The following is a 27,460-nucleotide window of genomic DNA, read 5'->3' as shown; positions in this document are numbered from 1 at the left end:
GACCGATGGCAGAATTATGCTGATGCTGTGCGATTGTGTACTATATATTGTGATATATGGCTTTCTACTTTCTTCACCGGTTCACTGATGGACATACGTAAAAGATGGGCTCACTGACTTTGTGAGCTACTCCTCGGCCTTCTAGGTTCAATGTGTTTTTTACTTCAAGTTTGCCATCCATCGCATGCTATACAAGGATTCTCCTTCGGTCGGCTGCAAAAAACAAGTGAACAAGAGGACTTAGAGGAGACAGAAAGGGCAGCCATCCATCATGATGACACCGGCCCTACACAGAGAGATGTGGCAGAACGGACAGACCAATGTACAGAGATTGACATGCTGACAGCCAGAAACACGCAGCTGAGCAACATGCAGCCTCAGTAGAGTTCCAAGACCCTGTAAAGGGTACCAGTAGTCCTGGTGGAAGATATGTGTACAACCGATCATCCCGGACGTTTCATATTGTTTGTTGATGTTTAAAAATGTCATGAGTCTACATATCTAGTAACCGGGTTGAAATCACTAGCCTTGGATGGCCTAAGTAGGAGATGTCAATCATGACATGGCATACTACGAATTCTATGACGAGCGGTTCAATGATGGCCGTGTGGGTCATTTTCGAGGTCTGCGCGGCTAGGGTCTGTTGTCTATACCTTGTTTGCTCGGATTGCAGAAACCGAGCAAAGATCCGAGTAATATCAAGGTACCTTTCGCTCGAACACACCTTAACAGGCTGTCCGTTCCTCACAATCTGCGCACCCCACCCCCGAGATTGAAAGAGATACATCGTTATCGTAAGTACTTTAAATTGATGATGGGTACCGAGTGACGATACCTTACAATTTGCTTCCCAACTCTCACCTCCACTACCACTGATGGCTCTAGAGCATGTTAGCTCCCAGCGGCTGCATTCAGAAACGAAGGCAGATGACTCAATCAAAGTCGATGTTGCCGACGACGTGGATTTTGTTGCTTACTACGAGCGGGCTTCTGGCCGTTTAGTAGTGGACCCCGAGTATGTGGTTGTTGCTCCCATATATCCTAAGTCTATCGTGACTGATTTGTGACTCACGAGACAGGCAAAGGTCGAGTTTGGGGAGGTAATGGCCTCTAGGCTCAAACTTAGCCCTGATGGGCTGAAGGTTCTCTGGCCTCAACCCGCTGACGACCCGAATGATCCACAAAACGCTCGTCATTTCTCATTGTCGTGTCCCTTTCACTAACACTAAGCTATTCATTCGTAGTGGACTGATTTCCGCAAGACTGTGCACCTGATCATCATTACAATGTCTGCAGTGGTACCTGACTTCGACTCTGGAATTGGTATGTATCCCGCCCTCGCTCACTATCCATAGTAGTGTCATCATGGAATACTTTCATTGGCAGGAACTGCGTCGATATTTGGCCTCGCTCAAACTTATGACACGACCTCGGGTGTCATCAATGATCTGACATCAAAGTGCGTGATGCATCAATCGTTACTCACATTCAACGACAATTCCCTGAAGCTGGAGCATCTTCCTTTTGGGTGAGATCACACCATTACATGAGAATAGCCTCTTCTCATCTGTAGTCCAGGTTGGGGAGGCATCTTCTGGGTCATGCTTATGAGACGGTATGGTCGACTGCCAGTACTCTTCTGGAGTCAGGTATATATCTCTAGCGATTTAGCTGATATGAACCCTGAAACCTTGAGTGCAGCTTTTTGCGTTTGCATTCTTGATTGGTGCCACATTGGCGCCGAATCTAGCCACCTTTGCAGGTATTTACACAATAATTTGGTATTTATTGGACAATGTTAACTTTTGATGAAGGGATGCGCTGCTTGACCGCATTCTTTGGGCAGGTCGTTATGTTATCCATGCCTGCGGTAAACTGACTACGGTTTCAGAACGTGTCCCCAGGTGACAGTATGATTAGTGGCAATTCTCATGGTAGCTTCGACATTTACCAACCTCCAAGGGTCTTTATGTCGTTACGGATATCTTCCCCTTCCATCTTCAAGCACGGAAGCTGAACATTTGGACTTCGGGTTTCGTTCTGTCAGAAATGAATTCCTTTATTGGGAGAAACATTTCTCACTATCTCATAGATCGCCTTACCTATCACCATTTGTATTTGGCTTTCTTGTAGCGCGTGTGAGGTATGTCTTACATATGCTGTCCTTGATTCAGAGTACTCATCAATTGTTGGATAGCTGGAGATGGGCCTATGCTATAGGATCTATTTACAGCGCCGTCGTATTATTTCTCATTGTGTTTTTCATGGAAGAAACGTACGCTCTGTTATATTGTTTCTTAGGGCAGTGGCGTTGACTTTTGCTGAACCAGTATGTATGATCGTCACCTTGCATTGAAGCCACCGCAGATTTCTACGGGACTGCGATATCGATTTAAAACTTTGATAGGCGTCACTGGGTACAAGATGGCAAAATACAGACCACGATGGCCTGAAGTTGTATTGGCATCTTTGGATGTTGTTTGGCGTCCTCAGTTTTTCTTCGTAGTTCTCTTTGAGGTGAGATGAATTGCATTGCTGACAATACTTAGTACATTTGCTGACCTTTTTGAAAGGCATTGGTTTTCGGGTTCTCGATCGGTGTGAACGTGAGCGTTTCCGTTTCGACCTGCAGTGATAAACTGATCGACTTTTGTAGGGGACAAATGTTATCTTTATGAAATCTCCTCCTCCCGTCGGATTTGGCTTCAGCCAATATGCCGTGGCTGGAGCGTATGCGACTCCAATCGCAAGTTTTTTTCCATCTATGAAGTATGCATGATTACTGTTCTCAGAATGGAATTTTTAGGTCGCTGTCCTTCTTGGCGAGTTCATTGGACGTTATGTCAATGAATTCATTATGGATCTGCATATTCGCAAAAACGGTGGTTTCTTTGAGGCCGAGAGCCGCTTGTGGTATGCGAACTCAACTGATGGTCTAAGGTTAGAGCTGAGAATTTGTGTAGGACCTGTTACTTAGCCATGCCGCTTTATATCTGTGGCTTTTTGACGCTGGGTGCTGGGATACAAAATCGCAGCGAAGCCGCTCTCATCATGGGCTGGGGCATTGCGATCGTTGCAATCACCCTCAACACTGTTGTAGTGTGTAAGTCTCGGATCCAATATTTCAAGTGTCGTGGGATAACTCAAGGAGCATTAATGTAGACGCATATTGTAATGATTGCTTCCCTCGTAGGGCGGTGGGTGACACATATATACTTATTTGCATTTCAGTGATATGACCTCCCCTTCTAGGGCGAAGTCAGTGCCCTGCTAAACCTTTCAAGAGCATTGGGCGGTGAGTTACAATGATGCATGATTTGTCCAACATTCACGATTGTGGCCTAGGTTTCGCAATCGCATATTTCCAAGTCCCATGGGCTACAAAATCTGGAGGATTGATGGTGTTTGGTGTTGAAGCAGCGCAAGTGATATCGCTTGACACACTCGAAGAGTCTGACGGTTGTTATAGGCTTGTGATTGGCATGTTTTTCATCGCCGTTCCTATGACACAATTGAAGGGAAGCTACTTCCGAGTAAGTGCGGTTCTTTTCATCTGTGTTACAGCTTTGAATTTGTACATCAAATTTAGGCACGTTATGCCTTATAATTGGTATTGACTTCAGAACCAGAAGAATCATTCAGAGTTAGACACGTATGCTTCCTATTCACTTTGTTATAAGATCAAGTATGTACCTGCGAGCGTCTACAATGTTATGTTTTGGTGTATGCTGTAAATTACCTCCAACATACCCTTTCGCGAGATCGGTTGCAATGTAAAATTGTCAATATCTATGAGTAGGCAATGGCATGGGTAACCTGTGGGTATCCACAAGCTTACCTGTACCCATACCCACCACTTACCCGCACCCGCGGCCCAAGGGTATGCTTGTGTATGTGTGTGCTTGCACCAATATTGCAGTTTCACTCCACAGCGGTGATGAACTATGTTACAACGCGCTCAATAGTGTCACAGTGTGCCCGTACCCACCTTGGACAACCGCAAGCAAGAGCCTCGTCAATCCTCGGATGTATTTGGAGGACTTGACCCACCTGTGTACATGTGGATGTGCTGATGAAATACAGAAGACGAGGGTTCAGAGTGACTACTGATACTTTCCATTTGGGAGAGCATATATGCGAGACAGGGGAACGGAGCAGGAAGAAAATCGGATATTATCCACATCATATGCGCAGCACGGCCGATAACAACGTTCTCGTATGGGACTTCTGCCCCATTCAGATCTGGGAGACACGATGATTACATGCCAAAATATACCGATCATGGTTTGGTGCCTCGGAGGACACAAATTTAGGGAGACAAGAACGAGACAATTGCCTATATGTTGATATCAGCATAACAAGATAAAGAAAGACACGTAGCTATTCACAGTGTAAATGAGAAAGGTTTCTGTTTTGGAGCAGCTTTTGGATGTGGAGACAAGTGACATGGAAATGGGAGAGTCCTGGGATGCCCAGCGGGCCGTTGTATCTGAGTTGGAGACAAACAAGTACAACTTCAAGTTGCAGCTTGTTGGCATTTGCAATTCGAGAGGGAACATACCGCTTGTTACCAACCATAATGTCATTCAGCGATCAGGGGATACAGAACGCTTCAGATACACATCATTTTCCCTCTTACGACCACCGTATAGGAACGTGCACCACCCCAACCGAGTTTGCACAACGAATGGTGACCTCCAAGTCGTGCTTGAGAACCCATTGTTTCGAACGCTGACTCAACCCAAATATTCTGTTCTTGTCCGTTTATTTCAGGACACGTCCGATGCTGCTGGATTGGCGCTCATAATCCAAATGGAAAGAATGCGCGTGGCGGAAGTTATAGCTGCCAGAGACACCGTTGTCGAACGCCTCGAAGACGCTTACGTATCTGTTCGGCAAAAGTCAGCAACGATCGATCGACTTCAGCGTGAGCTAGACGATCTGAGGCGCCCTTCTACCCCTGCGACATCTGTTACGAGGGATGATGATTCATCTACGCAGCCTCCGGTGCAAGACATTGCCACATTCGATACTCCACAACTAGCTCCGAGAGAAGGGGACCGTAATTGTCAGAATACATCCGCTCAGGTCTTGCCTTGGCAGGTGCCTCTTGTACGACGGAGTATTTTGACTGGCGCGGAGCTCAATCGATGACTTATATTTTTTTTCCAGAACACTCCGAACAGACCTGGATCCACAGGCCTGCCTCCCACGCCGCCACTGGATTCCCGCCCAGGAAGCCGGTGTGATTCCAATTTTTTCAGTCCATCTTTTCAATCAAATCATTGCGCACGTCTTAACAATTCTTTCGATTCGCACCGCTCTGAAACCGTCGACTTCGACCATCCGGTAAGCCAATATATGCGCTTTCTCCTGCCGAGTCGAGGGAATTTGATGTTCAGAATATTGCCGAACCACTTCCGCTTGGCGATGGACCTGAGAAATTGATTCTCGCAAGACAAGCATTTCTTGCGACGCTTCCCCTCCCTGCTGACATCCCAGACGATGCTCTAAACCCAATTGTCATTCCTCAGCCATACACCCTGCATGAATTCTTGGGCAATACTTCTGGTGTCAGTGCCCTGTATATATCTACATGGAAGTTTATTCACGTCTCCTACAGACTCTCAAAAGCTCGTAAGAAAGTATAGAGTTTACACGAAGTTCACGGGCAATGAATGTCTTTTCCTAGCCTGTCAAACTATCGTGTCCTTGGCCAACCGACAACATACTGGTGCCCAGAGCGCGAAGAACATGGATATTTGCTTACCCCCGTTTTCAAGTGTAGCACCAATCCCCGAGTAACAACAGCACACCGATGGACTGTGGCAGATGTGATCGGCACCATGGACAGGCCTACTGGTTTGTTGTGTCTCATTTAATTTGGTTTTGTTGATGTCGCTCTCATTTTGGTTAGAGTGCTTCTACAACAAGGACGGGAAGTGGTACTACGCTGGCGTATACAAGGCTTTTCGCATGGACGATCTAACCACGGAAGAGTGGGAGGCTCTTTCAATCGAGGTGAAGCAAGATAATTTTGCACTATTTCTATCATCATGACTTGGACCTAGACGACGCAAACTCTTATCAAGGAGACTCTAGCTGGCCGAAAGAACCTCTCGCCCCAAAACCTCTACGAGACTGGACAGTTGTATGCTGCTAGTGCCCTTCGTGTTGCGTGTATCGGACTGCAGTGTGTAGGATTCAGCTCTGCGATGTATCGCGCGGTCTTGGAACAAGCAGCTCTAGGGAAATGGCGCGGAATAGGCTGGCCGGTACCCACCACGAAATCGTCCAGTGACACAACAATTGAAGGCGATGGAATACCTGGACCTTGAACTTGCTTGGTTTTGCATCGAGGACTCTTTGCAACTTTGGAATCATACCCCGTTCTGGCTGTTCCGCTTGGTTTGATCATGGACATCAAGGACTTTATGGACAACTGGATTTGTACTGCAGCTGTAACAATCATGTTAAATACAAGATTCCATGGCAAAATGCGTGATGGAGAGGTGTATGAACATGTGCAGTGATAAATCATAGTTTAACCTGCGGTGCAATCCCTTGACTTGATAATGTTGCACCACCGTCCAAAAGAATATGTGCGCCTGTGACATGCGCACTGGCGGGGGACGTAAGGAAGAGCGCGAGACCAGCGAGGTCCGAAGGGCGGCCAACACGACCCATTGGTTGTTGAGATAAGATTTTTTTGTCGCCTGCGTTCTTGAATCCGAAGGCCGTCATCTTTGTGGGAAATATCCTGTCGATGGAATAAGCTGGGATTCAAGTGATAGTGTGTTAGGAACATACCCAGGGCAGATCGCGTTAACACTACAAACGAAGAAATCAGGAGTAGACAGTATAAACTGAAGTTGCTACATACGTGATTTTCTGTGGTCCCAACTTGACGGCCAGTATTGATGTCAGATGATTCACTACGAAGACTTTCAGTGTAGCCCTACACAACCTCGTCGACAGATATTTTCTTACCTGCGGCCTTACTGACATTGTCTTGAAGAGAACAAGATAGCATCAGGCTCATCATGGGGCATGACACAATGACGCACAACTCCATGTCCCATTTCCATCTGCGCTAACCAGGCCTTCTGAATGAGGTGTCACACTCGCAGTTGACGAAATATTAACCACGCGGCCAGGATCAAGTGCGCTCGCATCCTTTGCAAGCCATGTTGACAACCTACTAGCTCGTAAGTTTCTAAACTATAAGGTACGTGAATAATGCTTACCCGGATGTCACTTGGCATACCGAAACTCAATAATGACTACCGAAAGACAAGGTTTCACTCACAGTAAAACAAGCTCTTGACGTTCACAGCCATGACATGATCCCACCCCTTGTCTTCTGGAAAGTTTTCGAAGGACGCTCCCCACGAGACGCCTGAATTATTCACAAGGATGTGTAATCTCTTCGCAGGCTCTCGGGCCTCGAGAGCGGATATCAGAGCGTCTGTACCAGCTTTCGACTTGGTGTCATGAGTGAGTACAGCAAGTTGATAGTTTCCCGGGACGTCTACATACGCTGAGGTTTGCTACGATGTAGTCTGCGGAACCAGGGCCTTTTGCATTAAGCTCAGCCACTGCCTATGGGTTGTTGGAACTTTGACTGCGCTTGGGAAACTGATGCACGCACCTCCTTCAATTGGGATTCCTTCCTAGCAGCAATATAGACCTTTGCACCATTCTGTACGAGTGCCGAGGCAATGGTCTTTCCAATACCAGTACCGCCGCCTGTGACGAGGGCTGATGGAACAACGGTTAATAACCCATCATGGAACGTGGCACTGCCATGATACGTACCGATCTTGCCCTTCACATTGAACAGCGACTGAACAGAAAGATCTGGAATGCGACGAGCGCTCAAGATCAGAATTTCGCAAATATTTCAGAAAATATCGAGTACCGGGTGTGGACATGTTGTTTGTGAGGCCTGAAGCTGACGGAACCAGTCTTAAGCCATGGGGAGAAACACAGATTTCGGCAAGAGAACCGGATATCTAGTGGCCGAATACCGGAGAACTAGTCTCGTGAACCAGCCGCCTTGTCTACACTTTAAAGCTCCGCATATACCAAAAACGGTACCGCGTTGTGCTCCTACTAGTCACTAGTGTAGCTCATAAACGCATCGTGTCCTGCAAATCATACCAGACACAAGGAACGAGGACAGGCTGGTATGTGTGTTTTGAAGTGACACATATGATCTCAACATCAATTACGACAAAAATGTCGAAAGTTTTGGTCCGGCATTTAATGGTGTTCACCTAGTAATCGCAACGTAATCATAATGGTGGTCATAATGATTCCAAGGCACGTCTATAGAATGCGGGGCATTAATAAAGAAATCACTGACAAAAGTTGAACGTTGAGAAGTTGATGCTCATTCTCTATGTATTTGGTCGACATCATCAGTATTATAATTTGTGCTATATATGGCATATGTATCCTGGAGCAACTTCAACGTGGGCAACACTGTCTTGGGCCACGAAATCAAGAATTCTCGCCCCAGCGGAGATTACTTAGTAATTCAGGCAAGAGGCTCTACCACTTTGGATCATTGCACTCATCCCGCAGTTCCGTGGCGTCATGCTTATGAGATATTTTCATCCACATTAACAATCAGCGGACCAGGTATTTGATAACATGATGTGTCAGCCAAACGGCTTCCCCGAACATAAATAAGGACGATACAACTTACTCGTGATACCAAGGACACTTTCATTCCGCATTTCATCCAGCACAGACGGACTAACCATGGCCTCTGACACTGTCGGCGTTTTCAACTACATGTTGGCTCCATCTGACGGCTCTCGGCCTTACAATACCATTAACTCAGATAGCACCACCGGAAAGCCAGTCCGCAACTGGGTCGAGGACACGCATGATATACGAATTGAGGATGTGCGCGGGAAGGAGGAGCTTTATAAGCTCGACATTGCTGGGTTTCAGTATGGGCAAGAAGCGGCGAAACATACCAGCTTCTTGAATGATGATGAGGTTGAGCGCGAATATTACCCCGAGAGCATCGACCTTATCAAGAGGGTCACGGGAGCAACCAGCATTGTTATCTTCGATCATAGTACGTTGATCATTATCAATTTGAACGACGTCTTCATTTCCAATTCGTGTCACAGCTATTCGTCGCCGTCGCCCAGGTGAGGTAGATGATAGCCCACAGAAACGTCAACCAGTTCAGCTGGTTCATGTGGACCAAACGACTGCATCGTCCATTGCTCGTGTTCACAGGCATCTCCCGCCAACAGAAGCTCCTTCCCTCCTTCGAAGACGCTTCCAGATCATTAACCTTTGGCGTCCTATATCACATGCAGCTGTAGATTGGCCGCTTGCACTATGTGACTTCCGCAGTGTCGATTACGAGAAAGACTTGGTGCCTGTCGCTCTTGTATACCCTGACCGCGAGGGTGAGACATTTGGAGTCCAATACAACCCAAACCACCGGTGGAAATACATGAAGGCGATGACCCCAGAAGAGTTTGTTCTTATCAAATGGTGAGTGAAGTCACTCGGGGAAGATTGTTGTCGTGCTAAAAGGGTTTTAGCTTTGACTCGGTACAAGATGGCAGTGTCGCGAGGCTTACGCCTCATACTGGCTTCCAAGACCCGAACACTCCAGAGGGAGCGCCGCTTCGGGAATCCATCGAGCTGAGGGCTCTGGTATTCTATGATTAGATGGCGTTTTTTCGGGTGACGTTAAGAGTTAACAAAGAAGTCGTACCCCTTTTGTTGCTGTATTTACAAACCACCTTTCTTTCGCCATGGTACGATAGATTTTAGACAATCAATGGGGCGAATACACAGATGTCTCGCGCGTAAGGCGGGGGGTTAATAATAAATATATTCCGGCAAAAGCCGGGCTACTTTACGCGTATCATACTATCACTCATTTCAACGAGCTCACGCCCGTTGTGCCTTCGGCACAAATCGAAGGAGCGCTACGCGCTCCTTCAGGGGAGAAAAATGAGTGTTGTTCCTTCGTCACAGGAAGCCAAGGAGGGCTACGCCCTCCTTTGGCTTCCTGGCCTCAGGCTGCATCCTAATAAATTGTGCATTTTGAATGATTTTGAAATATATTTATGAGCAGCTTTTCAAAGAACTCAAAAGTACAATCTATCACACCACATAAAAGTACATAAGATCAGTCAGTGCTATGTTCTTTGAGCAGGATTTTGACCAATGTAAAAAATACCAAATATGTAACAGTATCATTGAATGTATTTGTTTTCCCATTTTCCCCTGCCTCCCATCTAGGGATCAGCAGGGGTATGGGAAACTTGAGGGTAGGGGTAGGGGTTTGGATCTGAAGACCCCTGTACCCCTGGAAATATATCCCCAAATTGATTACCATAGGAGTGATGGATAAGTATAAAATTTTGAAGTTGTACATTTGCCTTCAAATGGTAATATATGTGATTGGAAAAAGTGTTACCATGGGGTATACCCATGCTAATCCCTACTCCCTGCTCCCTGCTCCCTGCTCCCTGCTCCCTGCTCCCTGCTCCCTGCTCCCTGCTCCCTGCTCCCTGCTCCCTACTCCCTACTCCCGTCTCCCGTCTCCCTACTCCCATCTCCCGTCTCCCTACTCCCGTCTCCCGTCTCCCTACTCCCGTCTCCCGTCTCCCGTCTCCCGTCTCCCGTCTCCCGTCTCCCGTCTCCCGTCTCCCGTCTCCCGTCTCCCGTCTCCCGTCTCCCGTCTCCCGTCTCCCGTCTCCCGTCTCCCGTCTCCCGTCTCCCGTCTCCCGTCTCCCGTCTCCCGTCTCCCGTCTCCCGTCTCCCGTCTCCCGTCTCCCGTCTCCCGTCTCCCGTCTCCCGTCTCCCTTCTCCTGTCTCCCTTCTCCTGTCTCCTGTCTCCCGTCTCCCATCTCCCATCTCCCATCTCCCATCTCCCATCTTCCCAATCTCTCTGTTTCCCATCTCCCGACCTCCTGATCTCTCTGTTTCCCATCTCCCGACCTCCTGATCTCTCTGTTTCCCATCTCCCATCCTCCCGATCTCCCTGTTTCCCTGTTTCCCATTTTCCCATCCTCCCCATCTTCTGTTCTCCTATCTCCTCCCATTCTCCCTGTTTCCCATTCCCAATTTTCCTGTCTCCTCACTATCTCCTGTTCTCCAGTTGTCAAGTCTCTACTTTCTCTATTTTTTATTTATTTTTTCACAACCTTTTCTCATTCATTTCCTGTCACCACATATATTTGTTGTCCCCCTGTCTGCAAAATTATATCATGTTGTTCCATTTTCAATTTTATTATTTACTGTATGCATGTAACATAAACAATTACATTACAATAAGGAAAATACTTGTATTGCGTAGTGCGCTGCTCTAATGGGCAAGTGAGTCGGCGCTCGAAAGCCACGCGAGAAAACCACGCGAGATTTCCAAAAACAGGTTTAAGCGAGGTAAGCGAAATACGCGAAATACGCGAAAGCCACGCGAGCGCGCGAACGTTTCCGAAAACCGTCGTACTTTACTTCTTAGATGGCTACTGCTCAGCGAACACTTTGATTATCCTCGGCTTACTTTTTCGAATTACGTCTCGTGCATAACGACAAACGACTACGCATTGTTTACATAGCTGGAACTGAGAGATGATCTGAGCCGTGAGTGCATGGTCCAGGTAATGCTCACCGATCCTTGATCCATCATCTACTACAGAATCAGCCGAGAATCTCTGAGACACTTTGGGTTATCCACCAAGATGAGATCCAAGTGCTTGAAGTTGACAAGAACGAAGTTCTTTCTACTTCAGGATGTGACAGGAAGGCCTCCGCATTGCAGAGAACGTGAGCGTTGAATTTGTGGCGGCGGGTATGTGGTCAACATCTTTACACGCTGACGCCCGCAGGAAGCATATGGTAGCCGCATTTTGGGGAGCAGCCTGGTGGAGGGAGTCGATGCGTCGTGTTAGGTCTTGCTCAGCCTAGTGCGCTAGTGCATCTGGATGTTGTATTTGAGTCGCTTTCAACTCGGAAGTAGGTCTACTTATACTACTTGTTCCAATGAAGGCGCGCTGATGATTATTCTTGTTTACAGCTATATTACTCACCTCTGGTGGTCTCGAACAATTCATTTCCATCACGGCAGCTGCGTTAGCATGTGCAGTAATTCGGGCGATCGGGTCATATACAAATAAGTCTACGTTCTGCCTCGAGTGTTCTTCTGGATTCTATATCTGTAGGGTGACAACCATATTTTGCCATTCGACGACTTGAACTAACACTATTGTCGTATCTTGGGCTTGGCTCGCCACTTGGTTAGTCTTGGTCTCCTACTCCACCTTTCGCCTGGGGTCCCTAACTTCTCGCTAAAAAGGTTTTGACGCCACGCCATAGCTGCGGCGGAGTCTGGCGATCAGATTTGAGTTGTAATTGCGTCCGTCCTGTTCTGATCGTGGAGTTTACCATAGTTCTATCACAGGGCACAGGCTGAACGCTGGCTGGTGACTCGTGTGCATCGTTACAATTACCCGTCGCAGTTGGGCCCCCTGTCGACTTTCTGACCTTTCACAGACTGTGCCCAATCTCCCGCGCAACATAGCATTATATGGGTTGCGAGTTGTGGATTTTCTTTGCACCCGTACTGCGGTTTTTCACACACGATGGGATGTCAGGGCTGCGAGAGGCCTGCGTTCATAATCGGCCATCAAGGCATGCACGAACCGCTGGCCGACGATGACACATCTACGCTGTATGTGCGTCCGGCAGTGAGAAAAAAAGAAACTACGCACCTAGAAGAGAACACTGCGTCGTTACAGCACAGATCTGTGATCGATCAAAAATACTGCCACTGCACAGCTAGCCAGATCTTGCACCAAAACCAAAATTCTCGCTATAGGATAGGCGGCGGGGACTTGGTGGCTCTGGGAGTTGCCTTTTTCACTCACAGCAAATGCTCTGTCTCCGCTCGCTGACTTACAAGCATGGGTTGCCCTACCGCCATCAACGAAGAATATATTCTGAAGATCGCTGACAAGGAGTTGTCCTGGAATTAGTGTTTGCTTTCAAACTTCCATCCTCTGGTTCTGAGCTTCGCGTCGGTGGTGTGAAATCTGTTAGTTCACGTACGCTCGTCATCCGGGACTCGTTGATCTTGGGCACTCCGTCCCAACTTGAATAGCTCTACGCAGCCACGGATGCGACAGAAGTAGAACATGGCGTATACGTGTAAGCTCTAGATCTTTCATTTTTACATTTGTCTGAACGTTGTTTTAAGTACCGCATAATGTTAGCTTCATGAGAGATTACTCTTAGGGGAAGCCGACTCGGATTCTGCTTTCCACAGAGAGGATCAATCTTGGCCCTATTGATCCATCAAGCAACACTTTCTATTGGTACTATCTACACCAGTGATAGCCTTGACGGATGATCTTAGCTGGTCTAGAGCTGGTCTCGCTGTCTTATCTTCAGATCAATTTCAATGGATTCTTGGCGACGTCTTCATAGGACGCATGTTCACCATCTTTGATGTCGGACAGACCAGAGTTGGCTTTGCGAACCTTACATGAGCTGCGGTAACAGTTGCCTGACTGACAGAAATCGCACTTTAGCAGGACATTGTAGCTTCTGTGGACATTGCTTGGGACTGTGGTGTTTACGAAACCGATGACATTTACAATTCAGACTTGGAGAGGACTTCTCTTCGTATATTACGTTAAATCAGTAAGCCAGTACCACGACCCACGAATATAAGACTCTCGTCACCATTGATTTAGTCATTCTGCCTGACCTTGAATGCCATTAGTTGACGGTCATATATCGTGCACCCCACGCCTCCTGCGATAATGAATTACCATTGTATCGCATCAATTAATTTCCAATGCATCACCTCAGCTTTTGAACCGATCTCAGAGGCTCAATGCGTAGTAGCACCAGAATTCAGCGCCCAGCCTGGCTTTTGCGAACGTGTGGTGCGCATGCAACCGCGTGATTTTTGATACCACGTGGATTTAAATTTGCCTGGTTAGGCGGTGGCGGCGATCACATCACGAGCACATTTTCTGTTTGTCCCCCCAACATGTGTACCGCCTGGGATGGCAGCCTACTATCTCGCGAGTGTCTGAAACATCAGGTACGCAGCGAACGCCTACTAGGACTTACTGGGCATACTGAAAGTCAATGGTCACCACCGAAGGATGGCAGGAGCTTTCGTAGTAGACCAATTCTTCACGTCGGGGATTACGACTCGCGAGCATGTGCATATGGGCAATTTCCTCCACAGTCTTGCGGGTCTCCAGAATGAATATCAGAGCGCCAGCACTGGTTTTTGACTTAGGTATCGTGAGTGCGTACAATAAACACGGGTCATTCACATACGCTGGGGTTTGCTCCGCGGATGTTTGGCGTCCATTGTCTATTGATTGTCAAAGTTTTCCTGATGTGCAGCTCCTTCGGTGGGGTTCTTTCCTGGGAACGGTATGGATCTTTGCGCCGTTCTTTACGAGTGCTGAGGTTGTGCTGAGGCAAAGGTATCCGGGAATCGGCGAGAAGTGATTCTACTAGAGAATGCGCTCTCATACTAGTCACAGAGCAACCGAACACTGGCCGGACAATGTCCGCCAATTAGCAAACACGGGAAAGAAGACTTCGCTCAGTAGTTTTGGTTCAACGTTCAACGCTGCGACCAGAATTGTACGCAAGACCTTTCGGCTATTAGTAGGTTTGGTCACAAGGCTGGTTCATTTTTCATTTACACGAAAAGCCAGGCCAAGTTCGGTAGTTACAGGTCGGTAGTTGCGTGGCTCAGTGATACTACATAGCCGTCCGCGTGGTTACGGCCTCTTTTTGCCAGTGGTGTATTTGCAGTATGCACGTTGCACACTCATTATAATGGGCCATCTGTGAGGTGAGAACCTCCATTGGATATATCCTTTTTCTTCCACTGCAATGCGTGCTTTATCAGTGTTCTTAATCGCTGCCTTACAGGTGTTGGCGATTACTTTGCCGCAGCCACAACATCTTTCAATACCATTAACAAAGAGATCTACTCTCAGGACCGCTGATGGACATGGTTCTGTTGACCCTACTTCAATTATGGCTCATATTAGCAGCACAGTGGTGTGGGTGATCGTTCTTGTTCAGTGTTGTTCCCCACTGATCAGCTATTCAGCAAGTTACAGCGGGGCGCTGCTGCATTCGAGAGAAACACTGGCGCAGTTCTCTTCTCCGAGTCCTCATCGCTAACAAAGCGTGTAGCAGCGTCCGGTTCTGACCCGCTGGCTGACGACTCAAACGAGCGTTGGTATGGACACATCGAAGTCGGCACTCCGCCGTTTACATTTACCAGTTTGCATTTCCGACTTGATCGCACTATGCATGACGTACTGATGCGGGCACCCCCAGTTGATTGCGACACTGGTTCGACGGACTTCTTTCTACCTGGACCAAGCTGCGGGGACTCGTGTAGCGGACATGACGTTTACAATCCCAACAGTAGTTCGTCTGCTGAGCCCCTTGGTAAGACTTTCATGGTGGAGTACGGCGATGGTTCTATGGCTACAGGCGATCTATACACGGACACCGTGTCACTTGCTGGCTGCAATGTGCGTAGTGTTCTTGTTGTCTTTCATTTTCATTTTTGAAGTATGTTGCAGGCCAATGCACAAACGCTTGGCGTTGCCTCGTTGTATTCATATGGGTTCTCGTCGGAGAACTTTGGTGCGGATGGGCTGATGGGAATGGCTTTCGAGTCCATTTCGGCATATGGCGCAAACTCCGTTTTCCAGACGTTGGTTTCACAAGGAGCTGTCCCAGAACCAGTGTTTGCTTTCAAACTTGCATCCTCTGGTTCTGAGCTTTACGTTGGTGGCGTGAACTCTGCGCTATATCGTGATCCGTTCACGTACACTCCGGTAACTAAACAGGTGAGCGCTAGCCATCAGCTGCAAATCGTAAACTACGTTGCTCAGACATCATGATTATTTGTGTATTTGCCAGGGTTACTGGCAGGTCACTGGTGATGCCATCGCGATCAATGGGAAACAAATCGTCAATGAATTCTCTGCGATTATTGACACTGGGACCACGTTGATTTTGGGCGATACGACCTACGTCAGTCAGCTCTATGCAGTCATCAATGCGACAGAAGTAGGTGGAGGTGTATACTCGCGTAAGCATTCTAACAGCTTCATCGTTGTGTTTGTCTGAACGTTGGTTCAAGTACCATGTGACGCCATGCCAAATGTGACCATCACCCTTGGCGGGAAGTCATTTGCGATTTCCGCAGAGACCTTCAATTTTGGCACGTACGGTTCTTCAGGAAACACCTGCCTTGGTGGTATCGCAGGTGGTGATGGTCTTGGAGGTCGGTCTTGAGTTGTTTAGGGCTCACCTCACTGACATGTTTTCAGATGTATGGGTCCTTGGTGACGTTTTCATGAGAAACGTGTACACCGCCTTTGATGTTGGAAACTCCAGAGTTGGCTTCGCGGACCTTGCATGAGCTTCAATAACGCCTGTCTGATACCGCCAATTAAAACCACACTCGAACATTGTAGCTTCTTTGGACACTGCTTTGGACTAGGATATTGCCGAAACTGACGTTTACGATTGGGACTTAACAAGGACTTCTTCTTGGACTGTTGCCGCATTATTTAATATCAATATGTAATATCAGTATCACGAAAACATGTATATAATTCTTGTTACATATTGTTCTATACATGTTCTAGTGCCTGATCTTGTGAACACAACCATGTCGACACCCTCAACCAAGACTCTTGACCACATCGTGCATCTCACACCTCCTGGCTCAGTGGATGAGGTATCACGACAATTCCGTGAACTTGGCTTCCAGTGCGTCACCTTCCAAGTTTTGAAAATATCTCAGGGCAAATTCGATGTGTAGTGTCCTCCAGGTGGTACACACGCTGGGGGACTGACACAAAATGCGCTCGTGGTATGATCGCCTAACTTGAAGTATGTATCGGAATTCCATGTACTAACATTTTGGGCACAGGTACTGCAAGACGGCGCATACCTTGAACTCATTTCTTTCACGCACCCAGCGTCGCATTACCCACCAGGATCACCTGAGCGCCAGAAACGGGATGCCGATCCCTGGGCATGGAAAGAACCTGGTTGGATTGACTATGCGTTCCTCGGGTCTTCCAACACATCAATATCAAAGCTTATAAACGCCCGAGCCAAGAAGGATAAGAGTGGGATTCGATATGATCCAGAAGTTGATGGAGGAAGAGAGCGCAGCGATGGCAAGGTATTAAAGTGGCGGATCTCTGCACCATCACAGGATGCTGGCAGAGGAGTTGCCCCATTCTTCTGCGGAGATGTCACACCAAGGGAATGGAGGGTATGTGTCTCGTTTGATACTTATCCGAGGGTATCTCAGATCAGGGTCTTTCAAGGTCCCACTCGATCCCCCTTCGAATGCAGAACATCCGTCAGGAGTACTCGGGATCGCATACGTCCGAATTTTGGTGGAGGATGACGATTTGTCGGACGTGACAGCGGATATGACGTCGGTCATCGGCAGATCACCTGTGTATCACACATCGCGAAGAGTAACTTGGGTACTTGACACGCCTAGCACAGATGTCGCTGGAGGAAGACCCCGACTCATCATCAGTGTGCCAGAGACAGAGGGCGAACGCTGGACGTTGGAAGGAAGGGGTGAGGGTATTTATGAGGTTGCGTTTCTCGTTAGTTCAGGAATGAAGGCGGGGCAATCCTGGACGCCGTATGGAAAAATTGTTTGGCTAAAGGGGTAGTGTGGTGGCATAGAATATGGAGGATGTACGAGAATATCTGGGATCAGGGTCGAGGAGAAACAGCTGTGTGTGTATATAAAGCTAGTCACCATAGTTGAACGATAATTTTGATCATGGTAATGCGAAGGGCGCAGTGTTGAGGAGTATTGGAACTGGCCTGAATGCCAATGCGACACGCTTGCATTCAAGGAACTTCTCGACAATGTTCACGTCTGAGATCTGAGATCTGAATCCCAAAACGCTATATATTGTAGGAACGACATGGTATGAGCTAAAATAAAAAAAAGGCCATGAAAGACGAGCTATAGGGGGTTTCACGAGTTGGGCGGACGTCTATCGAAGCGCTTGGGCTACCTTATCTAGCCCGGCATCTATTCTAGGCCGATCCAAGAAGGTATTTTCGGCGCGCACTACGTCATCAAAGCATGACTGACTCCATCCCACCCAATGCAACACTGAATCAAAATCAAAATGCTTACTGTGCTCCCGCATTACGTGCAACACTTGGACCGAGCGCGTCAACATCAAAGCTCAGGTGATCAACGTAGTCGAAACCACGCTGCAGATGTCTACATCACCGAGTCAGCAGCTGCGCCCGTCCCTATGAAAAACTCAACGCACCAATCAACTTCGGAGACACCACAGGGTTCACTTCCGAGATATAGCCTTGTCGCTGTCCACCGTTTACACGACCTTCACCGTCACGTTGCGAAATTCGAGGAACAGGTACCAATCCGCCTACAAGATCAGCCTCAGACTAGGAATGAAGATAAACACTGAATATCTCGTACCCCAATGAGGCAAAAGTGCGTGAGCGTAAAGATAGCAGGACCCTTTGTAAGGTAAGACAGTATGGTCACAGTGAAGTTCTGGTAGTAACCATAAGCATAAGGAGGCCCATGGCTCTCAGGTGTCCAAGGGCCTGCATAGAGAACAAATCCTAGACCGTCTGCAGGGTCGGGCCACAAACCGTTCTCGCAGTCATCGATTCCTAAGGCAATGCCAACCTGAACGGTAGATGCCACAGATTCCTAGGATCGATGCTGTCAGAGTGACGCGTGATGCTGAGAAGCGAACCAACTACCCACCGGTTGAATAACCTCGTGGTCGCTTCCTGACCGGGGCAGAAGTTGTCCCCATTCTGAGGGAAGCCTAGTTCGATCGTCTGAGCCAAGGTAGCGGATATCCCTGCAGCAAAGACAGCTATCCACTTGAAGAGCATGTTAACGAGAAGTTGGCTTTGAGGGTTTTCAAATGCGGTTTCTAGGTTTTGTTTGTATGCCAAATAAGTTGGGCAACTTTATACCCAAGGTGGCATTGTCTACAGTGGAATTGAGTTTCAAATGATGCGTACACCGCGTCACGCGTGAAATCATGGGACAGCTTGAGGGAGAACAGTAACCAGAGTGAGCGTAAATGTTTAATCTACACGTGCGGGTACCTATGTTGGTCAGAGTCCGAGGCTGTTGCGGTAGAATTCAATGCCGTATGGCTGAATTTGTGATAAGTTCACCTACTAGAATGTACAGCGTAGTCGGATGTATCGGACCTGCCTTGGCCTGAAATACAGATGGTCAACACCAAGGATGTTGAGTACGGTCCTTTGGGCCTGTCATTCTAGCTATAGTGAACGGAAAACAAATTCAGCCATGCGAGATTGAATTCTACCCCAACGGCCTCGGATCCTGACTAACCTATGTACCCGCGAGCTCTGATGCTAATTCTAAAGCTGGATGAGTAGTCTCTCGGAAGATTGATACATCATACGAAGCAAGCACTTGAATCGCCTAGTAAACTGTTCAAGTGGTCGTGTCGGTCAACAGCACACAAAGCTCGCTGTCGGGTGTTTCCAAATTGGGAAGCCCAGGCCTGGGTCACCCTCGACCCAAAGGCCGGGTCCAACGCATCACTAGTACGGCTGCAAAGCTCGCCTTTGGTAATTATGTAAACGAAAGAGAGACAGATCTAATTCCTGTCACTGCCACAGCGGAATCATACAGCAGCAATTTGCAATGACGAAGTGGACTGTGCTCACTCCACTTTGGACTCGGCATGCAGGAACTTCGGAAGAGATGCAGAGACAACCAAGCATGTCAAACACAGCTATCAATGAGCATGTACTATATAAGGGTCTAAGTGAAATTGTAAGTTTCATCAAGATGGTTGATACAATATTCAAGCAACTCTTCCGATGTCATATTGTCCATTTCGTGAACACCACTCTTTTCCGGGGTGTCGGTAAACTGTTCCAACTGCTCGTCCGAAGCCGAATCGACAGGTCCTTCAAGACTCTTCTCGACTCGTGGTGCTTCCGAAGTCCGGTTCAGTCCGGTTCTTTGGGAAATTTTTCGAACGCCAAACCGAACCATAGGTTCAGTTCAGCCATTTGGTCGAACCCTGGACCGAACGTCACCGAACGCGTTCGGGAGGTCCGGTTCGCGTTCGAACCAGGTTCGACGAAGCTTGCAGATGATGGGCCACCTGTTTTGTTGTAGAGGTCTCTCAGGACCATGAGAGCTCCACCACACCCACTGTTCCCAACACCGCAAACGTCATGCGCAAACGCCCAGTGCACGTCAGCAACTGCTGACGTGGCTCAGACAAATGCGGACAACAGATGAGAGGAGGGAAGAAGGCGAGGAGGAGAATGAGGGAGAGGAGATGGATGAGACAAGACAAGCAGGAAGGGAGACGTCGAGAGCCAAAACGAATGAGCTATGCCAGCGCGTGGCACTGCAGGCACGTTTTCGCACTGCGGCAGGCAGCACCTGTAACGGACCTCGCCGTTGTTTTGGACCAGTTCCTGATGAAACAATTGTCAGTATGATAGCTAGCACTAAATACAAAATGGACTCACGAAATCGGGGTAGTCAACAAGGGGGTGAATTGTTTGCTTTTTTCGTGGGGGAGCATCATCGTCATCCAAGTCCACCGCCTTGCGCTTTCCGCGCTTGACAGCGCTCTCCTCAGCGTCAGCTACTGGTGCTTGTTCCTCCGGTCCTTGCTCCGAATGCGTGTGGTGGGAAGGTTGTGCCGAGGGGGGTGCGGAAGGATGTTGAAGCAGCGCAGCCGCTGGCGGTACACCCATACCCTGGAAGGCGGGGGGATACCCACCCAAATGGTGTGGATGAGGGGGAGGGGGAGGGACTAGGTTTGGCGGTCCGGGGACTTGGCCAGTTGCGTGTAAATATTGTTGATAACAATATACGTAGACCTCCGGGGGGTAAGGCCTGAACCGCGAGGGCACAAGTGGCGCATCATTGGGGGGTATGGCTGTTGGTACATGATTGGGGGGTAAGGATGAAACTCATGTTGAGGCGGGCCTTGGACTGGCACTTGGCCCGTTTGAATCGGCTGCTGGTACATATTGAATTATCTAGAATGGTTGAAATGAACGGTGTATGGCGCTGGGCTCCAGCCTGTGGCAGGACAAGGTGAGCGACAGAAGGTGAAGTACGTATACAAGAGTAACTCACAGTACACAAGTTAGATGGTAGATGCGGAAGGCAAAATGCGATGGATGTTGAACAGGAGGAAAGAGACGCAAGTTGCAGTATTTAAACTGTTGAAGCACACACCACTACTGGCGGATGAGCCCATTGTGCTTAGTCTTAACGCGTCCCTTTGTTGCGTTGTGGTCAACAAATTGTTACCCAGGGCCAAGCAACAAAGCAATGCATCCACTGACCTTGATTCCGACAATAGTACAACACGCGGGCCACCCGGATATTCCCCGACGCGACTGTGGATATGATTAAATGGGTATTTGTTCATAATCATTGAACATAGCACGTTAAAAGTTCCGAGTCAAATGGAGCGTCCTTCTACACTTTGTCTCTTCAAACTCCGACAAATCATCCATGCCTCCCTCCATTGATACACCTCGCATCTTCCACCGATAGTACTATATACTTGGGATGGCCGCTCTCCGGAACTTTATTCTCATCCTGCATTGATTCGTGCGACATATAAATATATCACCGTTCACCAGCACCCATAAGTCTTTTTTTATTAGTCGTCGCAACAGCTCACGTACGAGACATCACAGTACCCTTCAACGTTCCTGCAGAATATCTTCGAATTTCCCCGTTTCCCACAATCTATCAGATACTTCTTTCAAGTGATTATTTGCTTGCCCTAGGACTGTGATCCATGTCTGTATCTCGTTCGGTGCTTCACTCTGATGGTCGTGCTTAGCGAGGGTTCCAACAGGATATCGCAGTCGATGCCTCATCAGTAGTTTGATAGGTACGCTTGAGGTCTTCTGACCTGAACCTCCGATTTCCTTATTCCCCACTCATCACTCAGCAGACCCCATATCCTTGTCAGGCTCATTCGCTAGAGAGACGTACAGTCGAGCCATGAGTCTACATGATCCATTCATTTCATTCTCCGTGGCTCATCGCATAGAGGAAATCGCATCTTAGCGCTGAGCACCGCCGAGTTATCAGCTATCTGGCTTCACGATTCACAGTATCTATATGTCCAGACAGTGGAACACCAACGCGCAGAATCAACTGTCCAGGCACTTTTCCTGATTCTTGTTCATCAGTCATCAAGGACCAGTTTGGTTGCTAGTCGTTCCGGACAATTTCACCTTACCACGTAGTTCAAGCGCGAGTGCTTCATTCCAGTAGTGACACAATAATAAATAGCTTTGCCTGGACCTTTTAAATATACTTCGAAACACCATATGTTAAATGAATACCACGACGGATCCTACACCAAATTTCTCCTCCCTGCAGACCACTCGGCAAGCATTTCCCTACACAGTACTGCTAGTTGATACATGTACATGCTCCTGGAAAACAATAGAATTCATGCTAGTTTCTGCGTCGGAGTATGCCACGAGTTTCGCGTTGTATTCTCGAACGCTAAGAATAAGGCGTGGTCCCAGCACATATATCTGCACGACCAATAAAATTTGAACAGTACTAAGGAGTATCTGAGCTCCAATAGAAGTCGAATTCTATAGAACTGATTAGCAGTGATTACACGCAGATGTTGGCGACAGGTCAGCGCACCGCGATTTCTGGAGAGAATTGAGCAAGCTGGATGCAAGAGACACCAACAAAGCTAACATGTGCAGAACTTGAGCAGAAAAATATAACCACGTTCACATTACAAGCTCACCTTGCAAAATAAAGAACGTGAAATTGTATCAGCACTCTGAAACAGTCCCCGATGGTCGATCCTGTCGATGAGCCAAGTCGATGCAGCTCACGGAAGCGTTTCACAGCGACCCACACTGAAAGGCACAGTGCGAGGACCTCCCAGACAGTGCTGAGCACCCAAATGATCGCAAACAGGAGCTGCCTGTCCTCTCCATATTTCGGATAGCCGCACAGATGTAAACCAGAGAATATGAACTCCTCTGGTGTTTGTCCAATGAGCCGTGTTCTTCAAGTCGACAAGTAAAGCTTACCTATTACAGTATCGTTGAGTGCCATTGCCGTGAGTACTCCGCAGGCGATGTTTACAGCCAGGAAGATAATAACAAGGAACATAAGCATCGTTCTAGATCCCTGATACATGGCATACAACCGAGCAATGATGATGACTTGCATCGAGGTCAATATCACAGAGGTATTGCACTTAGGTAACTTACCGCCCAACATGGCAGTCAAGGTCACACCTATGACATTGTCTGTGGTGTTCATGACGGCGCCTAAAAACTCCCAATTTGTGAGCACTCTCGCACTTGCATCAAAGATTCTGACTTACACCTATTGAGTCATTATGTTGAGCCAAGTTCAATGCTTGGAATCTCACTCACCCCTACATATGAGTGTATTGATTGGATGGCAATGAGATGGTTGCAGAATACTTACTGCATCTGTCAGCGATACCGATGGCATATTTACTGTGTCTCGCCGGTCAGAAAAATGAAATACAGCGCATATGAGACATACCCAGAATATTGACACTAGTTGTCAGAGATGAGCTATTAGCACAGTGCAAAGTTGTTGATCTTGACACATACAGAGAAAATGGTATTCCAATATAGCGTATCTAGAACATTTTGAAGTCAGCACAAGTTGCCCACCACACTAAAGCACAACATGAGTACGAACAATCAAATACAGCGCGGTCATGAGAGACCAACATTGTCTCTGTCATAAATTCGGCGCATGCTCTTGTTTGCTTCTGATACGGGACTCTTGTCACTCACCCAGATGAGTTCAATCTAAGACACCATTCTCAGTGAGATGGCTGCTCCGGCGATAACATCGACGTACCTCTTGTCCGAGTGTTAAGACTGGAAATATCATGAGAACATCAGCGATTTTCGAACACTGTCCTGCTCACCCCAATCATATACCACCACGATGCCAGCAACAACTGCAAAACCGCAAGTCAACGTTGGATTCAGACATCTTGATGCGACAAACCTTCGCAATAGCTTACCAAAATTGACCCACTGATAAACGGCCAGTATCTGGGATCGTTTGAGACGTATGTCATGTCCGAGGGATGGGTGTGAGCGAGTGGGGAACGTTAGTGTATAAGGACAGCGTTCGTGCTAGATATACCACCGTTCAGCCCTTCTATCTCGAAAATCAGTATAATGGAGATGTATATTTGATCCTGCCTCAAGACCCTTGATCAGGTGAAACGGTTCGAAATCAGACAAAAAGAAGCCCTAGATAATCAAAGTAGAATTTGATTTACAAACCAGTATTGCGCATGCGACTACTCGGACCCAGAAAAATTCCCGTGGTTAATGATATCGCAAACTTATTTCCAATGCCATTTTCCAGTGTGAAACCATGTGGCCATCGATCTAACCATGATGTGATCGCAATGAGCATCTGTGTTCTCTTAGCTTCGCTGGCCAAGCTCGAGACTTGCTGTCAGCTGATTGCTTCATGTAACAAGGTCGCATTCTGTAGTATAGCAAAAGTCAGAGAACAAACACAAGAGCGCACTCTATTCGGTGGATCCGATCGCGCACTTGATGCGACGGTGATTAATTGCACTGGCGGATACATCGTGAGTCATGCTGTGTGATTGATACCTGTTAAATGTAAGACGCCGTACATACTAGGTCGAAAGAGAAATCGCACATGGGAGACGAGAAGCCTGCAACAGGTAACAAAGCCTGATTTCTGATTGTACAGCCTCGGTCAGTGGCCATTGTATTTCAAGTGCCAACTTCAGCAGGAGCCGGTAAAGGTCGCGAGCTGAAAGCGAGATCCATCAGATAAACCAAGAACGCCATTGTCTGACCTTCATCATGCTCAGCAAGTTCATGGGCAGGCTACGAAAGTCGCATCGTAGTCGGATGCTTGCACATGCATAGCCATCGTACAGACACACCGTCGCTTTAGAATCCTTATTCCACCTTCACAGAGTGCCAAAGATACAAATCCAAAACAGTCAGATGTCGCAACATGCAGATAGCACCACATCTTCACGCGATGGAGCGCACGGTAACCATCGCGTCCTCTATTTTCGCATGGAAATATTCAGCCTGGATGATGCAATCACCATGACCTAGAAGATTTTTCATAAAAATGTTGCTGCACCGTATATGTGGTTCTCTGAGCGCTTCAAATGTACAGATATTGTTAGGTGTTTCCCATGGGGTTTGATGTTGATATTCTGTCGTTCGAGAGGCTCGGCTGTTGCAGTCACTGTCTTGGCTCCAGAATTCCAGTGTAGGTCAATCCTGTGTAGGCGCAAATCAGTGACATCGCCGAGTGTTGGATACATGAATATATGATATACTTAACTGTGGCAACACCAAAGCACGGCGATGAATCAAGGCTCACAATGAATGAAAATACTGTCAAGTGTTTGCATTCGCGCACCAACATACACAAGAGGCGGGGTCTAAGATCTGAGATAGGAATGGCGTGACTGATGGATGATACAATCAACCCAAGATCATAGCAGTATCTGATGCAACTTGAAAGCTTGAACCTTAATGCGAGGACTCGAGTTGTATCGATACCGTTGCAGACAAGTTGGTTATTTCAGATCACATGATCGAGTCGGATCGCAGCTTCGCGAATAGGCACTTGTTCGCCTCCATCTGTTGACCTGACGCATCATGCCGTGGACTTGGCGCGCTTATCATGTATCTTTGAGCACCGACCATGACGCTGACCAGTCTTCGATGTTTTGTACCAGCGTGTCAACGTGCAAAACTTCCTCGCCCCCTGGTGGCTGGGTTATCCCATACATCAGCGGCCCCGATATCCTGTGCAACGATACTGAGTACGGACTACGTGGGCCACGTCTTATTTCATGCTGGTGGCGCTCAGATACTGTCGTTCAAAAGCACGACTTCTAAGGCAGCAGACGGAGGATGTATCATGCACGCCATTGTCATGGAGAGCGTTCGCAACAGCGTGTCATTCTTACAGTTAGTGTGAATCCATCTGTTATAGATTCCCGTGTTCGAGTGGAATTTGTCTTTATCACATCAAATACACGGAACGCCGTACGCGTTGGAATTTGATGCATGATTCCACGTCGACAACGCGATCCCTATATGGATTCGGTGACGAGTATATACATACTTGTTCTAGTGCCTGTTCTTGCCATGAACACAACCATGTCGACACCCTCAACCAAGACTCTTGATCACATTATGCATCTCACACCTCCTGGCTCAGTGGATGAGGTATCACGACAATTCCGTGACCTTGGCTTCCAGTGTGTCACCTTCCAAGTTTTGAAAATATCTCAGGGAAAATTCCACGTGTAGTGTCCTTCCAGGTGGTACACACGCTGGGGGACTGACACAAAATGCGCTCGTGGTATGATCGCCTAACTTGAAGTATGTATCGGAATTCTATGTACTAACATTTTGGGCACAGGTACTGCAAGACGGCGCATATCTTGAGCTCGTTTCTTTCACGCACCCAGCGTCGCATTACCCATCAGGATCACCTGAGCGCCAGCAACGGGATGCCATTCCCTGGGCATGGAAAGAACCTGGTTGGATTGGCTATACGTTCCTCGGGTTTTCCAGCACCTCAGTATCAGAGCTTATAAATGCCCGAGCCAAGGAGAATAAGAGTGGGATTCGATATGATCCAGAATTCGATGGAGGAAGAGAGCGCAGCGACGGCAAGGTATTAAAGTGGCAGATCTCTGCATCATCCCAGGATTCTAGGCAGATTCAGAGCTGCGCCATTCTTCTGCGGAGATGTCACACCAAGGGAATGGAGGGTATGTGTCTCGTTTGGTACATATCTAAGGCTATCTCAGATCAGAGTCTTTCAAGGTCCCACTCGATCCCCCTTCGAATGCAGAACATCCGTCAGGAGTACTCGGGATCGCATACATCCGAATTTTGGTGCAGGATGACGATCTATCGGACGTGACAGCGGATATAACGTCGGTCATCGGTGGATCACCTGTGTCTAACACATCGCGAAGAGTAACTTGGGTACTTGACACACCTAGCACAGATGTCGCTGGAGGAAGACCGCAACTCATCATCAGCGTGCCAGAGACAGAGGACGAACGCCGGACGTTGGAAGGAAGGGGCGAGGGTATCTATGAGGTTGCGTTTCTCGTTAGTTCAGGAATGAAGCCAGGGCAATCCTGGACGCCATATGGAAAAATTGTTTGGTTAAAGGAGTAGCTCGCGCAAAATATATGATCTTGCTGAAGTTTGGGCTAGCCGTTAAAGGAATCCTTACCAGCAGTGTATTAGATATCCTCCAGTTGTAACTTTGGCCCAGTTATTG

General features: G+C 47.8%; 10 protein-coding genes across 10 annotated transcripts; 7 read left to right on the top strand and 3 right to left on the bottom strand.

The window, feature by feature from the left end:
• Positions 1–439: 439 nt before the first annotated feature.
• On the top strand, positions 440–938 carry F5891DRAFT_337232 (uncharacterized protein). Its single transcript, XM_041371402.1, has 2 exons — positions 440–791; positions 841–938. Exon 1 carries the CDS (start codon positions 549–551, stop codon positions 774–776), a length of 228 nt encoding a protein of 75 aa, XP_041225581.1. The 5' UTR covers positions 440–548; the 3' UTR covers positions 777–791; positions 841–938.
• On the top strand, positions 876–3,657 carry F5891DRAFT_1278522 (major facilitator superfamily domain-containing protein; the record flags this gene model as incomplete). Its single annotated transcript, XM_041370319.1, has 21 exons — positions 876–1,022; positions 1,080–1,187; positions 1,245–1,323; positions 1,387–1,459; positions 1,509–1,528; positions 1,579–1,649; positions 1,702–1,762; positions 1,815–1,842; positions 1,892–1,910; positions 1,963–2,042; positions 2,093–2,143; positions 2,198–2,275; positions 2,331–2,517; positions 2,574–2,606; positions 2,657–2,746; positions 2,807–2,913; positions 2,964–3,103; positions 3,163–3,197; positions 3,253–3,295; positions 3,346–3,533; positions 3,590–3,657. The coding sequence occupies 21 exons, from the start codon at positions 876–878 to the stop codon at positions 3,605–3,607; spliced, it is 1,656 nt and encodes a 551-aa protein (XP_041225580.1). The 3' UTR covers positions 3,608–3,657.
• Positions 3,658–4,425: 768 nt separating this feature from the next.
• On the top strand, positions 4,426–6,338 carry F5891DRAFT_1146334 (uncharacterized protein; the record flags this gene model as incomplete). Its single annotated transcript, XM_041365026.1, has 7 exons — positions 4,426–5,112; positions 5,173–5,349; positions 5,403–5,573; positions 5,624–5,637; positions 5,693–5,862; positions 5,918–6,021; positions 6,072–6,338. Exons 1-7 carry the CDS (start codon positions 4,447–4,449, stop codon positions 6,336–6,338), a joined length of 1,569 nt encoding a protein of 522 aa, XP_041225579.1. The 5' UTR covers positions 4,426–4,446.
• A 199-nt stretch (positions 6,339–6,537) lies between these two features.
• On the bottom strand, positions 6,538–7,934 carry F5891DRAFT_1189087 (uncharacterized protein; the record flags this gene model as incomplete). Its single annotated transcript, XM_041367096.1, has 11 exons — positions 6,538–6,760; positions 6,811–6,831; positions 6,884–6,935; positions 6,991–7,011; positions 7,068–7,198; positions 7,248–7,257; positions 7,310–7,484; positions 7,540–7,602; positions 7,652–7,761; positions 7,819–7,860; positions 7,922–7,934. 11 exons carry the CDS (start codon positions 7,932–7,934, stop codon positions 6,538–6,540), a joined length of 861 nt encoding a protein of 286 aa, XP_041225578.1.
• Positions 7,935–8,474: 540 nt separating this feature from the next.
• F5891DRAFT_1173352 (uncharacterized protein) lies at positions 8,475–9,925 on the top strand. The gene is made up of 3 exons (XM_041365624.1): positions 8,475–9,094; positions 9,150–9,525; positions 9,576–9,925. Exons 1-3 carry the CDS (start codon positions 8,770–8,772, stop codon positions 9,703–9,705), a joined length of 831 nt encoding a protein of 276 aa, XP_041225577.1. The 5' UTR covers positions 8,475–8,769; the 3' UTR covers positions 9,706–9,925.
• A 4,988-nt stretch (positions 9,926–14,913) lies between these two features.
• F5891DRAFT_1189083 (aspartic peptidase domain-containing protein) lies at positions 14,914–16,468 on the top strand (the record flags this gene model as incomplete). The annotated part of the gene is made up of 6 exons (XM_041367095.1): positions 14,914–15,086; positions 15,137–15,569; positions 15,621–15,890; positions 15,964–16,135; positions 16,187–16,330; positions 16,377–16,468. 6 exons carry the CDS (start codon positions 14,914–14,916, stop codon positions 16,466–16,468), a joined length of 1,284 nt encoding a protein of 427 aa, XP_041225576.1.
• A 211-nt stretch (positions 16,469–16,679) lies between these two features.
• Positions 16,680–17,879, top strand: F5891DRAFT_1035573 (glyoxalase-like domain-containing protein). Its single transcript, XM_041361811.1, has 4 exons — positions 16,680–16,825; positions 16,874–16,924; positions 16,985–17,335; positions 17,391–17,879. Exons 1-4 carry the CDS (start codon positions 16,721–16,723, stop codon positions 17,751–17,753), a joined length of 870 nt encoding a protein of 289 aa, XP_041225575.1. The 5' UTR covers positions 16,680–16,720; the 3' UTR covers positions 17,754–17,879.
• Positions 17,880–18,145: 266 nt separating this feature from the next.
• F5891DRAFT_1173349 (uncharacterized protein) lies at positions 18,146–18,975 on the bottom strand (the record flags this gene model as incomplete). Its single annotated transcript, XM_041365623.1, has 4 exons — positions 18,146–18,322; positions 18,375–18,491; positions 18,545–18,784; positions 18,838–18,975. 3 exons carry the CDS (start codon positions 18,973–18,975, stop codon positions 18,438–18,440), a joined length of 432 nt encoding a protein of 143 aa, XP_041225574.1. The 3' UTR covers positions 18,146–18,322; positions 18,375–18,437.
• A 1,374-nt stretch (positions 18,976–20,349) lies between these two features.
• Positions 20,350–24,218, bottom strand: F5891DRAFT_1189080 (uncharacterized protein; the record flags this gene model as incomplete). Its single annotated transcript, XM_041367094.1, has 14 exons — positions 20,350–20,556; positions 20,611–21,026; positions 22,530–22,722; positions 22,778–22,829; positions 22,887–23,127; positions 23,179–23,313; positions 23,362–23,421; positions 23,666–23,679; positions 23,737–23,765; positions 23,828–23,866; positions 23,926–23,940; positions 23,993–24,012; positions 24,063–24,095; positions 24,146–24,218. The coding sequence occupies 14 exons, from the start codon at positions 24,216–24,218 to the stop codon at positions 20,350–20,352; spliced, it is 1,527 nt and encodes a 508-aa protein (XP_041225573.1).
• Positions 24,219–26,277: 2,059 nt separating this feature from the next.
• Positions 26,278–27,354, top strand: F5891DRAFT_1035537 (glyoxalase-like domain-containing protein; the record flags this gene model as incomplete). Its single annotated transcript, XM_041361810.1, has 5 exons — positions 26,278–26,417; positions 26,470–26,521; positions 26,582–26,847; positions 26,873–26,936; positions 26,992–27,354. The coding sequence occupies exons 1-5, from the start codon at positions 26,317–26,319 to the stop codon at positions 27,352–27,354; spliced, it is 846 nt and encodes a 281-aa protein (XP_041225572.1). The 5' UTR covers positions 26,278–26,316.
• Between the last annotated feature and the right edge of the window lie 106 nt (positions 27,355–27,460).

Source organism: Suillus fuscotomentosus, assembly GCF_016647785.1.
Source record: "Suillus fuscotomentosus strain FC203 chromosome Unknown F5891scaffold_29, whole genome shotgun sequence".
Lineage (NCBI taxonomy): Eukaryota > Fungi > Basidiomycota > Agaricomycetes > Boletales > Suillaceae > Suillus > Suillus fuscotomentosus.
The sequence above is the reverse complement of the archived record's forward strand: the minus strand, read 5'-3'. Positions and strand labels throughout refer to the sequence as shown.

What these genes read in the sequence shown, in the direction of transcription:
- F5891DRAFT_337232 (XM_041371402.1), top strand. Translation starts at nt 549, where the DNA reads ATGTCAATCATGACATGGCATACTACGAATTCTATGACGAGCGGTTCA.
- F5891DRAFT_1173352 (XM_041365624.1), top strand. Translation starts at nt 8,770, where the DNA reads ATGGCCTCTGACACTGTCGGCGTTTTCAACTACATGTTGGCTCCATCT. An exon ending in CATTGTTATCTTCGATCATA is followed by an intron (nt 9,095 to 9,149) that starts GTACGTTGATCA and finishes TTCGTGTCACAG; the next exon opens with CTATTCGTCGCCGTCGCCCA. An exon ending in GAGTTTGTTCTTATCAAATG is followed by an intron (nt 9,526 to 9,575) that starts GTGAGTGAAGTC and finishes AAAGGGTTTTAG; the next exon opens with CTTTGACTCGGTACAAGATG.
- F5891DRAFT_1035573 (XM_041361811.1), top strand. Translation starts at nt 16,721, where the DNA reads ATGTCGACACCCTCAACCAAGACTCTTGACCACATCGTGCATCTCACA. An exon ending in GTGAACTTGGCTTCCAGTGC is followed by an intron (nt 16,826 to 16,873) that starts GTCACCTTCCAA and finishes TTCGATGTGTAG; the next exon opens with TGTCCTCCAGGTGGTACACA. An exon ending in TCACACCAAGGGAATGGAGG is followed by an intron (nt 17,336 to 17,390) that starts GTATGTGTCTCG and finishes GGGTCTTTCAAG; the next exon opens with GTCCCACTCGATCCCCCTTC.